This window comes from Osmerus eperlanus, chromosome 4 (genome assembly GCF_963692335.1).
Source record: "Osmerus eperlanus chromosome 4, fOsmEpe2.1, whole genome shotgun sequence".
NCBI lineage: Eukaryota > Metazoa > Chordata > Actinopteri > Osmeriformes > Osmeridae > Osmerus > Osmerus eperlanus.
In genome coordinates, this window is record NC_085021.1 from 7120631 (window position 1) to 7136249 (window position 15619).

General features: G+C 50.3%; 1 protein-coding gene across 4 annotated transcripts; it reads right to left on the minus strand.

The window, feature by feature from the left end:
- Positions 1-270: 270 nt before the first annotated feature.
- On the minus strand, positions 271-14193 carry ncoa6 (nuclear receptor coactivator 6). Of its 4 annotated transcripts, none has more exons than XM_062458415.1 (17): positions 14057-14193; positions 12539-12880; positions 12243-12395; positions 11964-12086; positions 11507-11635; positions 10495-11262; positions 10214-10360; positions 8706-10005; positions 8252-8370; positions 7551-7909; positions 7147-7368; positions 3957-6948; positions 3707-3763; positions 3565-3592; positions 1997-2038; positions 1604-1737; positions 271-654 (listed from the first exon to the last, which is right to left on the minus strand). In XM_062458415.1, exons 2-17 carry the CDS (start codon positions 12828-12830, stop codon positions 608-610), a joined length of 6912 nt encoding a protein of 2303 aa, XP_062314399.1. In that variant the 5' UTR covers positions 12831-12880; positions 14057-14193; the 3' UTR covers positions 271-607. The 4 variants fall into 4 exon arrangements, with proteins under 4 accessions (XP_062314399.1, XP_062314397.1, XP_062314401.1 ...); XM_062458413.1 differs by having other exon boundaries at positions 7147-7371; XM_062458417.1 differs by lacking the exon at positions 271-654 and adding an exon at positions 3280-3345 and having other exon boundaries at positions 1647-1737; positions 7147-7371.
- Positions 14194-15619: the final 1426 nt, after the last annotated feature.

Here is a 15619-nt window from a genome sequence, read left to right on the forward strand (position 1 = left end):
AGGCCCATCAAATATGCATAAATTATGTTTATTCTAATTAAAACAGCCTTTAAAAAATAGCATAGAATAATAAAAAAAAAACCAGAATGATAAAATCCAATGAAGATGTATCTAGGACCAACAGAGACTAAAATGTCACTTTTATATGTTGTACAGTGCGAGCAAGTTTGTGAGGAGACCAAGAGCAATAGCAAATGACTAAGAAAGAGAAAAGCTGATCAACTGCAGTTCCAGGCTTCATTAAGAACAAAACTATATCAGAGCACAAAAAAGTAGTACAAAATTTAATTCGGTTTTACAACATAATTTTACAGTTGAGACAAGTTCTATTCAGTCCTCAAATGATTACTCCAGCATTTAAAAAAACTAAACAAAAACACATTCACACAGCTCACGCTCACAAACATCCTAACTACAATCTCACATGATAGCGGGACGAAACAATAACATAATTATTTTAAAGCAATTATCTGTACACGGTTACTTTTCCCATTTCAGAGAATTCATAATCCTGGGAATAGGAAAAAAAAAAAAAAAAAAATCTAATGATTCACAGAAAAAAAAAATACATTTACAGTTCACAGGTTTTTAACTTCTGTAGTTACGCCTATTTAGATTTCCTTCGTTTGGCCTGGGTAGGACTGGCACCAGTTTCTGTAAACAGAAGACAGGAAGAGACATGTTCAACCAAAGTCAGTCACCAGGGTAAAGTACGTCAGACGTATACAAAACAACATCATCATGCCATTAGAACTGTCAGATGGGCCAATTATGACTATATTGTGCAAGAGAGAAGGCGTCAGCCTGCTTGTATGTGTGTTTGTACCTGAGCATTTGGTTATATGACACACTTCCTTCAATAAATATGCATGGAGCGGGGGTTAAGGAGACAATTGGGCTTCTCATTTGGAAACAAACCAGCCTTTCAGAGCAGCAGAGTACATATTGTTCATATGGAGACCTAGTATATCTATATGAATGTGGAAGGTTGTCCCAAAGCCACAACGCAGTTCATCACAACTACACAGCAACTACACAGCAACCATCTAGTTCACCATACACTGTCAAAATTAATTGTTCTAAGGTTGACTGTTGGAAACCTAACCTTCGTGACATTTAGACACACAGCTCTTTGCCCTATGGATGATTTTGTTCCATCTTTGTTGATTTGTCTTTAAATGCCTCATACCAGCTTACAATATGGTGTCACCAATTCTTTTTCCAATAAGTTTTGATGTTTGAAGTAGCCTAAATGGTTGCAATTTAGAAAAAAGATTAGCAATATCCATAAAAAAGAATTACAGCGCATTCAGTCAATTGGTGCACAAACGGCACCCAAACACTACCGGTAACTACTTTTCACTGTAATTATTACGCATGGGACAAACCGTAATTGATCGGATAATTTATTTATTTATTTAATCTGTTCCCATTGTTTTCAGCATATAACAACCTTTCGCATTCTAAATAGTATATTTTGTATTCAACAGTATACTTATACATGATTCCACTGGAACTTTTTTTTTTTTGTATCCAAGGCTCTTGTGCAAATGTGATATTTCACCCAGGGACACCCAGCATAAGTAGTGTTTAATTCGAGCACCTTTTGCAGCAGCACTGGCTCCGGGTCGGGCCGACCTCTTCCTCTGCACACTGTCAGTCACTGGCTCCTCCTCCGGCTCCTTCTCCGCCCGCGAGCTCCGTCTGCTGGGCCCCTTGGGCTTCTCCACGGCCACCCTGGGAGTCCAGAGAGGAGGGGGGAGGGGGGGGGGGGCAGGACATGACAGGACAAAACAGATACAGGGTTAATAACGCCCGCTAAGGTACGAGTAGCTCGGCTAGTGAAGGTTGGAATACCACTTCTGGCCTCTGGCTGTTTTTCCTCGTCTAGCACAGATACTCTCCCGTCTTCCAGCACGACGGCATCCAATATCTAAAAGATGTCGACATGGTGGCTGCTCGAGTCCTGGCAACGCACGCGCGGGTTAATACATACCTTGGGACTAAGTTGACGGGAGTCTTTCTTTTCTTTGCCCATCTGTGATAGAAGTGGAAAAACAGCGGTAAACTAAACTGATGCTCAACACTGGTTTAGTCCCCCAACACACTGCTAGACATGAAATGCTTCCAACGATCCCAGTGAGGAAATATTCAGACAAGGGCATACTTGTCGTCGTTGTATATGCAGTCAACTGAAGATGTATTGGCACCCTTGGAGAATAAGAAAATAAATAAATAAAAACAAAATCAAAAGCCTCAAACAACCTAACCGTAGCCCAATTTAGTTCCAATTAAGAGATATAATGTATGAATTATTCTATTCATAAACTTGCATCTCAAAATTATTGGCACCCCTATTAGATCTTGAGTAAGATTTTAATTCGAGTCTTTGGACAGTAAGAGGCGATGTTCTCTATGTCATAAATCTTGTGTGAAAGGTCAAGAATCACAGATCTTCAAATGAGACAAAACGTTAATCTTCATAAACCAGACAATGGCTATGAAAAAAAGATGTCTTCTCTCACGAACCATAAACAAAAGCACTAAGGATTTGCTAAATGTCTTTGGATCCTTCATGGGAACCAGGTTATATGGTGCAAGTTTGCCGTATAACAGCCGTGGTCATTCAGAAAATAACCTTATCCCCAGTGTAAAATATGCTGGTGGATCTGTGATGTTGTGAAGTTGTTTTACTTCCAAAAGCCCTGGAACCTTGTTAAGATACATAGCAACACGGATTTCCAAGTACAAGGAGATTAAGCCCAAACCTATCTGCTTCTGCTAGGGGCTTACCTCCAAATCCCCACAGAAATGGTTCACAGACTGAGATTTCACCTGACATAAATGGCATTGAAAACCTTTATGGGGTAAGCTGAAGAATAAAGAAGAGAAAAAAAAAATCCACAAGCTAGGACCAAGGACTCCCCATTTTTCAAATCCTCCCACCTCATCAAACATGGTAACTCAGAGCTGTTATCTTAATAAAGGGAGTGTGGACAGAGAACTATGTGAGGTGCCAATAATTACACACGGCATTCGTTTCAGTAAAATAATGACTTGAACATTTTAAGCACCACTAACGGTTAGATTTATATAATATTTGGAGCACCAAATCAAGCTGATAACTAACAATGACACCACCTTTTTTGTTCTTATTCACCTAGGGGCTGAATACTTCTTACGTTGACTGTATATGTGGTCTATGGAGTGGCATTTGTTTTCTCGTCTTTTGCCGTGCAGTATTGTTTAGATATTTGTTTGCATGCTAAGCATACATACCAAGTGCTGAGGCCACGTGGCTCATTGGTTGTCGCCATGTACCCCCTGGCCAACCACAAGCACTCCCTGAGTTTCAGTAGAGTTAGAAATGTCTAAGCATTTCTCCTTTACACAACATGGCAACTAAAAGGGCCAACTTTTCCGAGACCAACCAAGGTAGAGAAATGAAAACCCCCAAAATGGGGAAATACTTTATTGTATATTGCACAAGAAGTATTTCTTTGATACTGAAAGAGTAATGAATGGTGGAAATGGATTTGTGTATGGAAGATGAAAGACTCTTACCCCGGTTCTGTTACGCTGGACACCTCATCTGTCACAGGGGAAGACAAACAGAACAGTTAGTCATGTTAGGATTGGGTTGCAAGTCATGCAATATTCACTACATGTACTTTTCTCACAAGCGAAAGTGTTTCATGTTTCTCACCAGTCTTTTCACTGGCAGCAGGCTCTTCTGGCTGGGATTCTTCAGTTTGAACTGGAGCTGAGAGGAAGGACACCATTATCAATGTTTAATGTCTGGGGTCTAGTTGGTGTGCGTGCGGAAATATCTACCCACTTCTGGAAAATGCTTGGGAAAATATTCACATCTAGGAAATACATTCCATTTGATTTCTTGTTTATTACCCGCGTATGGATTTTCACAGATACACAAGTATTGATGCGAGAGTCTGTACCTGGGTTGGTCTGGGTGTTGTCTGCCAGAGATGGGGACCCTGGTGGAGCTGCTGGCTGGCTGGGAAGCTCCGTGGCTGGGGGAGAAGCCTGGACAGGCTGGGCCTCTGGAGGGTTAGGGACGGCTGGGGAGGATGCAGCTGCAGGAGGGACTTCTGGAGGGTTGGGGGGCTTGGGGAGGGCAGCACTGGGGGCGGAGGATGGAGGGGGACTGTGGACCGGAGGGGAACGAGGGGCACCAGGAGGGGGCGGGGCAGTAGTGGTGGGGCTGGTAAGAGGGGCAGGAGCTGGGGCTGGAGTCTGAGCGGGAGCAGGAGTGGGGAGAGGAGGGGGAACGGTGACTGTTGGAACAGCCTGGGTCTGTGGAGCCGGAGCTTCTGTCTGGGTGACGGGGGCAGGAGGTGGAGGAGGGGAGGCCTGAGGGGGCCCTGCCCCAGCACTGAGGCAAGGCGTGATGGGCACCTCTGGGGGCTGGGCAGGCCTTTCCTCTGGGCTGCGTGTGGGCTCGGGTGTGCTGGCCACAGGTGCAGCAGCCTGGACAGTATTACTCTTAACTTGGGCGACAGAGACCGGAGACATGGGGCTCTTGCGGGTGCTTGCTGTGGCTCCAGGGCTGGAGCAGGGTGGAGGGGAGCCCAGGGGCTGCTGAAGGGGAACCGAGGCTGTGGGAGAAGAGCTGGGACGGGGCGATGGACTCCCGACAGGGGCACTGGACTTCTGGGTGGAGGGGTCCAGTTTGGGAGTGCTAGGGCCTTGCTGCTGGGGAGGGGGGGACATGCCAAACGACACTTGGGATGGGGGGGAGCCAGTGGCAGCTGTCTGGACCTTCCCTACTAGTGTTCTGGCGGGCTGAGCGCTGGCCGCGCTGGCTGTGGAGGAGGGCTGGTTGGAGACCGTAACTGTGGCAGAGGTGAGCTGAATGGATGCCGTGGACATCGGGAGAGGCCCTGCCATGGAGACGGCCTGGGACACTGCAGGGGCGTTGGGGGCCACAGAGGCAGCCGGGACCTGGAGGATGGGGTTCATAAACATGGGGGCGGTGGTGGTGGTGGATAAGTGAGGGGGGCGAGGAGGGGCAGGGATGGTGGGGACCTGCTGACGGACATCTTGAGGTCTCATGGGGTTCTTGTTGGGGATGGCCGCCATGGACGAGAGGGGGGCTGGAGATGGGGCCTTGTGGGAGGGGGAGGAGATGGAGGCCATGGGGCTGGAGGTGACAAAGACGGTAATCTGGCCAGGCGGGGCGGCGGCAGCAGGAATCTGCAGGACCGCAGGGACACTGGTCACCGGTTTGGTTGGACCGGGGTTAAGGGTCGGCTTCGAAGCGAGCGCAAGGTTGGGGTTTAGACCGGGGCTGACACTGGATGTGGGACTGCTGTGGCTGACTGCGGTAGCCGGGTTGGGACTTGAGCCGAGGGTGACAGAGGGACTGGAACTAGGAGTGGGGACTGGATTCTGGGACTGGAGATTGACACTAGGGCTAGAGTTGGGGTTAGGGTTCAGGTTTGAGTTAGTGTTGGGATTTAGACTGGCGTTAGCCAGTAAGCTTGAACTGCTGCCAGATAAGTGGGGGCTGGATACAGAGGTAAGCTTGGCCTTCGAGTCTGGCTCATTCCCTGCAGGAGCTGAGCAAACAGGTGCTGCCAAGTCAGAGTTCGGCTGAGAGCCGCTGGGGAGATTCAGCGGTCTCTCTGGGCCTCCAAAAGGTTTAGGGCTCTCTGTTCCAGTGACGTCCCCAGTTGGAGTACCCTGAGTGGGCCTTGGAGGCCCACTGGGGGTGCCTGCGATGTCCAGTAGCTGGTTGAGGGATGTGGGGGCATCTCTGAGGGCAGGAGAACCCGCTGACACGGGGTCCTGCTGAGGAGCTGCTGAAAGGGTGAGGGGCCTCTCCACTGTCCCTGTCTGCTCCGGCCCCGATTTAGACTCCTGGGGAGTAGGCCCGCAAGGGCTGGCCAGCCTTGGAGCCACCTGCTCCCTCACAGGCGGGGGCTGGGCCATGCCCTGCCCTTCCCTGGGTGTTTCGGTGGGGTTCCCCTGGATGCCCTGGAAGGGGTTCTGAGGTTTTTGGGCATCCAGGCCTGGCCCGACCACTGGGGGAACAGAACCCGGGCTGGGAGGCACCGAGGTGGGGCTCAGCATCATGGGCTGTCCCGGGGGGTTGACCATCTGCTGCTGGTGGGGAGGGGAGGTAAGCGCCATCTTGGCCACCTTCTGCCTGCCTGGGCTGGGGGTGGCTTTGCGGCTGGAAGCCGGGCTGGACCTGCGGCTGTTGCTGGGACTGGCCCTCTTCGCCTGGCCTCCTCCTGGCTGCTTGTCCGGCTTCCCACCACCGCCCGCCGCGCCGCCGCCTGTTGGAAAAGGCTGCTGGCCGTTGTTACCCCCACCGCTGCCGTTGTTGTTGCCGGGCAGAGTTAAACTAGGAGGGGCCTGCCCTATGGCTTTCAGTGTGGTGGGGTTCAGGCCCTGCTGGTCGAAGCCCCTGCTTAGGTTGGGCTGGCGGGGGGGCAGAGGGATGTTGATCTTGGGAGGGAAGAGGCCAGCGATGGAGGCGTTCAGCCTCTCTGGGGAGAGGTTGATCTCAGAGGGCTCGGTGCTGGGTGGACGGTTGGTGGGGGTGAGAGGGTGGTGGTACGGTCTGGGGCTGGCCCGGTTCGGGGTTTTGGGCCTGGAGCTTTGGGAGGTGGTGGGGACGTTGGGAAAGTGGAGGCCAGGCATTGGGCCTCCTTGCTGGGGCTGAGGGGGTATCTGCTGCTGGGGGCTGGCTCCAGGGTTGTGGGGCATGGCGGAGGGACCGGGGCCCGGCTTCATCATGTGGGCGTTGGGGCCCTGGTTGACCCCCAACTGTTGGGTTCCGTTCCCAGCCTGCAGGGCCATCTCCGGGCCCCCCGGTCTATCCTGCATGGTGTGGGCTCCTCCAGGAGCCTCCTCGGACCCCGGTCCCTGGGGACCCTGCCCTGCATCAGGGTGGGACATCCTCCTTGTTGCTCCAGCCAGCTGAAAGACACAACAAAGCAATCTACAGTTTCCTGACCCGCTAATCCAGAATGTAAACAATTGTTGTTAAAAAATAAATAAAAATAATAATTTAAAAAAAAGAAATGTGTGAACTATTAGTTGGTAAAAACTGATTAAATTTCATTTAGACTCGGATCTGAGAAATATATATATTTTTTTATCATCTTCATTGACTACCTGGGGGTTGACCATGAGGGGCATCCCTCTGTTCTTATCAGGGGAAGGAGGGACTCCGTGGCCCTGCAGGTTGATCATGACGGGCATGTTTCCCTGCTGGGACACCGGCAGCCTCAGGCCCTCAGCGGGGGTGCCCATCCCCCTGGGGGGGTGCTGCCCTCCTGGCGGGAGGGGCATGCGGCTCTTGGCCTGCTCCTGCTGCATCTTCATCATCATCATCATCTGCTGCAGGAAAAGAAGACATCGGGTGGTGCCGGTTAGCATCAGTCTAGTGTTAGGAGACAGTGGTCAGATCCCAGGTGCCTTGGGAGAAACTCTACAGACGCCTTCACCCACGTGAGAACAAGATGCTTCCGGAAGCCTTGAGAGCAACATCCCTGTCAGGTGGACAGCCTTGACATTACCTGCTGTTGTTGCTGCTGCTGCTGCTGCTGTTGTTGTTGGTGGTGTGGTTGCTGGGGCTGTTGTTGTTGTAACTGGTGAGGGTGCATCTGAGGCTGGCCTTGAGGTTGTGCCTGAGGCCCTGCTGCCCCCTGCTGGCCTGGAGGACCCTGCAGCCCCTGCATCTGCATCTGCTGCTGCATCTGCAGCTGTTGTTGTTGTTGAATTTGCTGTTGTTGGATTTGTTGCTGCTGCTGCATCTGCTGCATCTGCTGTTGTTGCATGTGCTGCATTTGTTGTTGTTGTTGCTGATGCTGTTGTTGCATAAACTGCATGGGCACCTGCTGCAGAACTCTCTGGTCTCCTGGCTGGCCTGGGAACCCTAAAAACAAGCGAGATGAAGAAGATATCAGACAGACATTATGTCTCATCAGATATAAGAGTCAGGTGGCTAAACGGTTAGGGAATCGGGCTAGTAATCTGAAGGTTGCCAGTTCGATTCCCGGCCGTTCCAAATGACGTTGTGTCCTTGGGCAAGGCACTTCACCCTACTTGCCTCGGGGGAATGTCCCTGTACTTACTGTAAGTCGCTCTGGATAAGAGCGTCTGCTAAATGACTAAATGTAAATATAAATCAATGTCGGTTTTGGAGAACCAACCGATTTTTAAACAACCCTCATTTGCAGTTAACGCTCGTTCATCCCTAAAGGACAACATGGATTACCGGAGGGCCTGTTGGGGAAGTCGTTGAGTTTGGGGCCCGGGGCGTCCATCCCCACCCCCTGCTCCACACTGAGGCCTGGCAGCTCAGAGTCTTCCAGGCCTGATGGCCCATCCAGACCCCTGAGGAACACAGAACAGCTGCCTCAGTCTCCACACAACGCACACTAGCAATGACTGCTTCCTTTATACATCCGTCCTTCCATGAGGGAATCATGAATAATAATCATATTAATAATAACAACAATATTAATAATAATTCAAGGATAGACAGATGGTTCATGTCAATGCTGCCAAACAAGTCCTATGAGATGAGTCATATTTTAAAAGGCAAACCAGGGTTGCGTCAGTTGTCAAAATGAATAGTACAAATAGTTAACAGTCATGATGACGTCACCCTTTTTGCCAAAGTATTTCACCAAAATGTAAGCTGCAACATGCAAAGTAAAAGGCCTTACCCAAGCCCCTCCACAGCCTGCTGGCCCTCCCCAACTTTGGGCTTCTTCTTCCGTGGTGGTTTCTTCTTCTTGGGTTTCGCCTGGTTGGGCCCCCCTGCCCCCTGCTTCCCACCAGGGCCAAACTGGCTGGCTGAGATATCGCTCTGAAGCAGATTGACCAGCAGCGGACTGGTCAGCGTCACATCCTTGTTGACAGGGAAACCTCCGGGCTGACCGCACGCTCCCATGGGTATCTGACCCGTAAACTGGGGGTTGAAGTTCATGCCGTGCCCCGGAAAGTGCCCGTTGCCCACCTGCATGTGCTGGGGCCCTCCCATCATGCCTTGCTGCTGCTGTTGCTGTGCCTGCATGTCTGGCAGCATCTGCTGGACCCCCATGTCTCCTGTACCACCGGTAGGATCCCCCAGCGGATGGGGGTGCTGTTGGGCGGCTTGCTGCTGTTGCAGCATGGCCTGCTGCTGCTGCTGTTGTTTTTGTTGCTGCTGAAGCTGCTGTTGCTGCAACTGCTGCTGAACCAGAGGGTGCCCACTAGGGAGTCTCATCTGCTGGCCATGCATGCCCATGGCTTGGTTCGGGTTGGCGCTGATAGGAACTTGCTGTGGCTGTTGCTGTGTCATCTGTTGTTGATGCTGCTGTTGCTGCTGCTGCTGTAGTTGTTGTTGCTGTAGCTGATGCTGTTGCTGCAACTGCTGCTGTTGCATCTGAGCCATTTGCTGCTGCTGCTGGGGGGTCATCTGCTGCTGGCCTACCTGGGCCTGGAACTGGGCCAGGTTAGCCGGTACGTTGGGAGAGGGACCTCGCATCATCTGCCCTGGCATCACCCCCGCCTGAGCCTTCCCACCAAACGCCTGCTTGTTTCCTTGCATCTGATTCGCCACCATTTGCTCCATCATGGAGTTCTGCTGCTGTTGCTGCTGCTGCTGCTGCTGCTGCAGGAGCATAGCCTGGTGCCCCTGGCCTCCAACCATCTGACCCTGCCCATGCATCACCCCCTGGCCCTGCTGGGACATCATCTGCTTAGGTGGGGTCATCCCTCCTCTCTGCCCGGGGTTGAGGGGCCTGGAGAGGACAGTCTGACCCTGGCCCTGACCCATCTGGCTGGGGGAGGAGGACACGGGCTGGGCCTGGTGCTGGAGGCCCATCATCTGGGTCTGGAGGCCAGGCTGAGGCTGGCCCATGCTTGGGCCAGAAGTGGTGCCTGGGGGCTGGCCTGCCATACCGCTATGAAGGCCCATAACATTGGGCTGGGCGTGGGAGGAGCCCTGCATGGTGTTGGGAGTGGATACGGAAGGTGGAGCTCCTGAAAGAGAAGACAAAATGAGACTTTCATTGTCTGAGGAAAAGAGTTGTCCAGAACAATCCGCACTGTGTTCAAACGTCATTAATATATAAGAACTAAAAGGGTGTGCCCCCACTGGTGTGGTTCTATTTCCGTGGCTCCCAAAAAAGTTATACAAAAAAGAATTCTGGTGATTTGACAAGTCAATGTTAGAAGCCAGTTTGCCTACCTGTGTGGGTCATAGCTTGGCTGCTCTGGAGCTGCTGATTGGCTCCCCCACCAGGGGTGCCTGGAGCACTGGTGGTCACCTGCCCTTGGACGAAGTTTTGGTTCCCTGGCATGTTGGGGAAGCCCATCGGAGGACGCTTAGGCATTCCTGACATAGAAACAGAAGACATTAACTGCACAGTCCTAACAGCTCGTCTCTTAAGAGTTTAAAGGGAATATAAGAAAATAGACAGGTTATTTCCTTGAAGCAACATTTCCATTTAGGATTTTCTTTGTGCATACCTCCCATTCCTCCTTGATGAACTTGAGGCCCTGCTTGTCCATGCTGGGGTATTCCCATGAACCCTTGTTGCATGTTACCCTGTTGGCCAAGGACTGCCCTGCCTGGTGATCCCACCCCTTGTGGGAAACCCTGTGGGGTTGTCGGTCTTGCCCCCATCATGGGCGGGGTCCCTGGCGAACCTTGCTGGAATGGGGATGGGGAAGAACCGGGGGACTTGGCGGTGAGATTGCCCTGTGGCCCAGTGGAGGATGGCATGGGTGGAGGAGGTCTAGGGAGCCCTACTACTCCAGGTCCAGGCTGGGGGCCTTTGGGCTGGGGAGCAGCAAACTGCCCCACCCCTGGCTGCTGCTGCAACTGTCCCTGTCCCATGGAGTTGAACACCTGGCCAGCTTGCTGACTACCAAACGGGTACGGGGGTGGAGGGTGGCTTGGGGTCTGAACCGAGGCAAGAGTGGGGGGCCGGGGGCCCATCTGGGCCTGGGGTGGGGCTTTCCTCCAGGCCGGGCCTCCCTGGGCAGCAGGGTTCCAGCCTGGAGGGACGGGGATCTGGCCGGAGGGGTTGAACGGAGGCCTGGGGCCCAGCTGGGCTTGCTGCTGCTGGAGCTGGAGTTGCTGGAGGGCAGCAGGGTTGAGCTGTCTCCCGGCCTGCAGGGCCTGCATGTGGTGGGCCGCCTGGGGGGGCATGGGGCCGGGGCCGTGGGGGCCAGCCTGGGGGTGCTGGAGCTGCTGCTGGACAGACATGCCGGGGAGCATTGGGTCCATTGCATCTGTGGGCAGAGGATGAAAAGTTCCACCTTGTCATATTCCTGTAACCTCACAGGACAGTCACACATCAAAACAGTTTGGGGGAAATTCCCAACTGACAACCCACGCCTGAACCGAAGTAATCTCAGGGACACATCCGACAACTAAGATTTGACTAAACACATGAAAACCATAGATGGAGTACTATTGGAACCGCTCCAGCTAATGGTGAGCTTGCTGGATGATACGGTGAGTGGTTTTCCTTACCGGACTGTGAGGGGGGTCTGGGGGCTCTGGGGTGCATCTGCCCACTGCTGCCTGGGACCATCGCCTGGCCAGCCATGCTAGGACCAGGGGGAATCATGGACCCTGAAGGGTTAGCCATCCTCATACCTCCTGAGGGGAGGAAAACATGGATGACTCGGGATTACTAAAGATCAAGAGATCTTCACGTGACATTGAAATACTTCAAACATGTTGTTTTCAGTGCCATAGCTGTTTTACAACAGAAAACAAGAAGTCAGTGAAACAGGAGAACTGGCTCTATTGCAGAGTTAAGGGGCCTCTCTTGATTCACAGTTAAAAACACCAATTCAGCTTGTTCACTTCCTTAGTGTGATCATTCGTTGTGTCAAAGGCTCACTATGAATGGTTCTGACACTAGATATAACATATTTCAAATACACTCTGAATAAAAGGGGCATGAGGGGCAAATCAGTCATACCTGGACCAGGCTGACCTGGGAAGCCCACATCCATCCTCATCTGTCCAGCTGCTCCCATCGGCCCGTTCACCCTGACCTCCTGACCCCTGTTCTGCCCCATGGCTACGTTGATGGCTCCTTCGCCTTCACACAAACCAACGTTGCCAACCATTACAACAAATCAGCACACACTAACCTTTTAACAAAATGTTGGGGGAGGGGGGGGGGGGACATGCTAATGTCTTGCTCCATAACTTTACAGATTCCCACACTGCTGGTGTCAAGGGACTGTGTGTCTACCTTCTATCTGCACAGAGAGGATCCCCAGGTCTCTGAGCTGCTGCTGATTGTTCTGGGCCAGCAGTCTGAGGCGCTCCGCTGCGTCCCGGGGAATGTTGAAGGTGACCCGCACACTGTTCCATGGCTCCACATGCTGGGGCTGTATCGCAGAGTCTGAAGGACAACAGAGATAAAAGTTAGCGAGGCGGAGGGGTGGAGATTGTTAAGGACGGAACTTGGACGAGACTTTCCAGACGAATAAAAACCACAGAGGTTTTTAACTTGTATAAAATATCACTGTCCCACTGTATGCTTACCCAATTCAAGAATGCTTGGTATTCCGTTCAAAACCCTCTCAAGTTTAACAGGAAAGTCTTCATCCTCCATATTGCCTTGAAAAGCAACAAATATTGTAAAATCTCCATCTCCTCTTTCCCTCACGTCTCTCTCTCCCCGTGACCAGTGCAAAGCGTTGTCGTCATGAAGACCATCAGAGTCCTCTCCGGCATCATCTCCCACCCCAGAATCCCGGTCGGAGTCAGGATAGGGATCAGCTGCTTGGAATTCTGTCCCTTGAGGAACTGAGGGTGGGCTGTGTTGGTGTGCCATCCTTCCGCCTCTCAGTAAGAGTGGTGTGGCATACACTGGAATCGTTTATTCTGTACAAACAAGGGGGAAACATGAATTTGTGTAATGCCATTTCAATTCACTACAATTCTTGAAACATGCGTTTGTTCAGGAGGCTGTATATATACACACACATTCTACACTTTCTTGTGGTTTCTAGTTGAGTGATAGAATACGATTCACTGCGCAATTAATGTAGTCTAACTACCTCGAAAGGCTTGGTTAACATGGCTAATTGACTGATGAGAAACGATATTCAGAACAGAACAAAACATAAAGGAAGCTCTGGAAACTGCTTCAGGGTCAATTTAACAAACAAGAAACTTCCATGTCAGCATTCGAATGCTTTCAAATAAAATATATTGCTTATTTTAAAGTGAACAGTCATTGTGCCTGCCTGGTGTAAACGACAAGGCCTTGACTTTCCGCAAGCTAGAAAAGCCTGTTCTAGCCAACTAGCTTGGCAGCTACTGTAGTATAAAAACAAAAAATGACCAGCCAGCGTTATGCAGACGGCCGGGAGCCTAATAGCTTACCTACGCGACATTGTCCAACCCAGGTTAGCTTGCTAGCTTGTCAGGTTTTGTAGGACGTTACTCAGCTTGTTCAACTAGTAGTTGGCGTTGTTAGCCTAGCGCGCTACGAAGCTAACCAACTCAACCCCACTCCTTGACTGAGCTCGCCTGACACTTAAAAAGGTTGAGCATGTGTTCACCATGTTTTATTTCCCCCACTACTGTCAATTTACACAAAAGGTGCATGTATTTTGGCTTGTTATGGTCAATTCTTCCAATTGGATACCGGTGTACAGTAGATAACTTGTGTGCAGCTAGCTAGAGCTAGCTGAACCAAAAGCAAATACTAGTATAGTGCTAGCCATTTACTGGACTCGCGAACCCGCTATGCAGTCCCTGTCAAATTGAACAGCTTGCCGTTTTTAGCGTACATAAAGATTATTTTTTAGATCTACATAGCAAGCGCCAGTGGGTTAGTTAGCTACGTAATAATCCCATTCATAGTTGACTGTTGGCTAGGTTAGCCACGACACATCACTGCAACACACCAGGGCCTCCTCCACATTTGACGTAGTTACCTCTTTCTAGCTAGCAATTAACACTAGAATAGATGCCCAGTTACCAAACAAGAAAACAGAGCTAGGTGCTCTGTGGCTATATGACCAAGACAATAAATTCTGTAGAACTCCTTACCAGATAAATCCATTAGGATGTAGCAGTGCAACTATGAACATCTACTGACAATACATGAACCGGGCACAGCCGTAGCAACCGATGCAGGGGGAGGGTTTCCAAGAGCTCTTCCCTCTGTCGGTTTTCTTCGGTATTCTCAAAAGACTCCATAAATGTATTAGACTTGTTTGTGAATATCAATCTCTGAAAACCAGACAGTGTAACACCACCGCACATAGACTGTTAATTTCAGCTGTAATTATTTTCTTGCTAGAGTACGGCAAAGCGTAGAAATGGGGGGATGACTCAACGTATTAAAGTTACAGCGGACTCAGTACTAAAACAAATCCATATGCTATGGGTCGAGGGAGGTGGACAGTATATTCTAGCCTCATGGTACAATACATTGCGTTTCACTATAGGCCTTCTTCTATACTAGCCTACATAAACCGAGAGGACTGCATTGTTTGTGTTCCCTATCCCATTTAATCCCAATACCAAAACATTTGATTTTGATGTATTACCAATCCCCAAACATGTCACAATGCAATAATAACAACATTGCCTATCAAGTAATTAGATATGCGTCTTGGATTGTGAAAACATGCAGACTTCCATGTAGGCCTACACCCTGTTAACTTCTGGTTATGATAAAGACCGATGCTAGAGACTGAGAGGGTGCCATTTGGCCGTCCTTATGATGTGCCCCCTAGAGCAAGAGCATTCAATAAATCATGTCTTTGAGTGCCCCTTCTAGTGGAGAAACATGACGCTGTGCCTCAAGAGGTGCCCATGGTCTAAACTCTTCATTCCCTAGATGGCCTTCCTCCCGATGGAAAAGGGTGCCATTGTCAAGTGCCCTCTATGGCACCCCTGCATGACGGTGTCCTAAAGGGTGCTCTCCAATAAAGAAAATGGGATGTAGTGCTTTATAGTGTACTTCTACAAGTGAGAGAACATGAAGTGCCCTGTTGGGAGCTCTAATGGAGAAGTGCCCCTTCCAGTGGACAACATGTGCTATTTTATGTGATACAATGTCATAGGGGTTATAACAATAGGATACACTTCTTTCTTTTTTAACTCTTGAAATGCCATTTTAGGTGCCCTTCCAAGTGAGAAAACACGCTGAAGTGACCTTGAAATGGGGACAAGGCTTTCCCAAAGTGGGTACCAGATGACACTCCAGGGGTGCCTCAAAATACATTGATATGATTTGGAATTGACCTCTCAAACCATGCATACATTCAGAACACACTGTACGGATGCCAACGTCTTTTCTGTGTTTTTGTCGTGCAGTAGCTGCCCTTTCTATTTCTTCACCCGTCTTTCAAACCAAAGTCTGCCATTATGTAAAACCCTGTACATTATGCTGTACAGGAAGTAAAAGTGCATTCAACAAGAATATGTTGAACATGTTGCCACTTTCACCCTACAACTTGGGAAAGAAATGTAGGCTACTAGGACTACTGTATACAACAATGCCCTGGTCAAACTTGATAAATGTATGTTATACATCGAAAAGGAACCGGTTTTGTTGGACACTTGTTAGCAATGGAAACATTGAACTTCCATAACATACTAAAG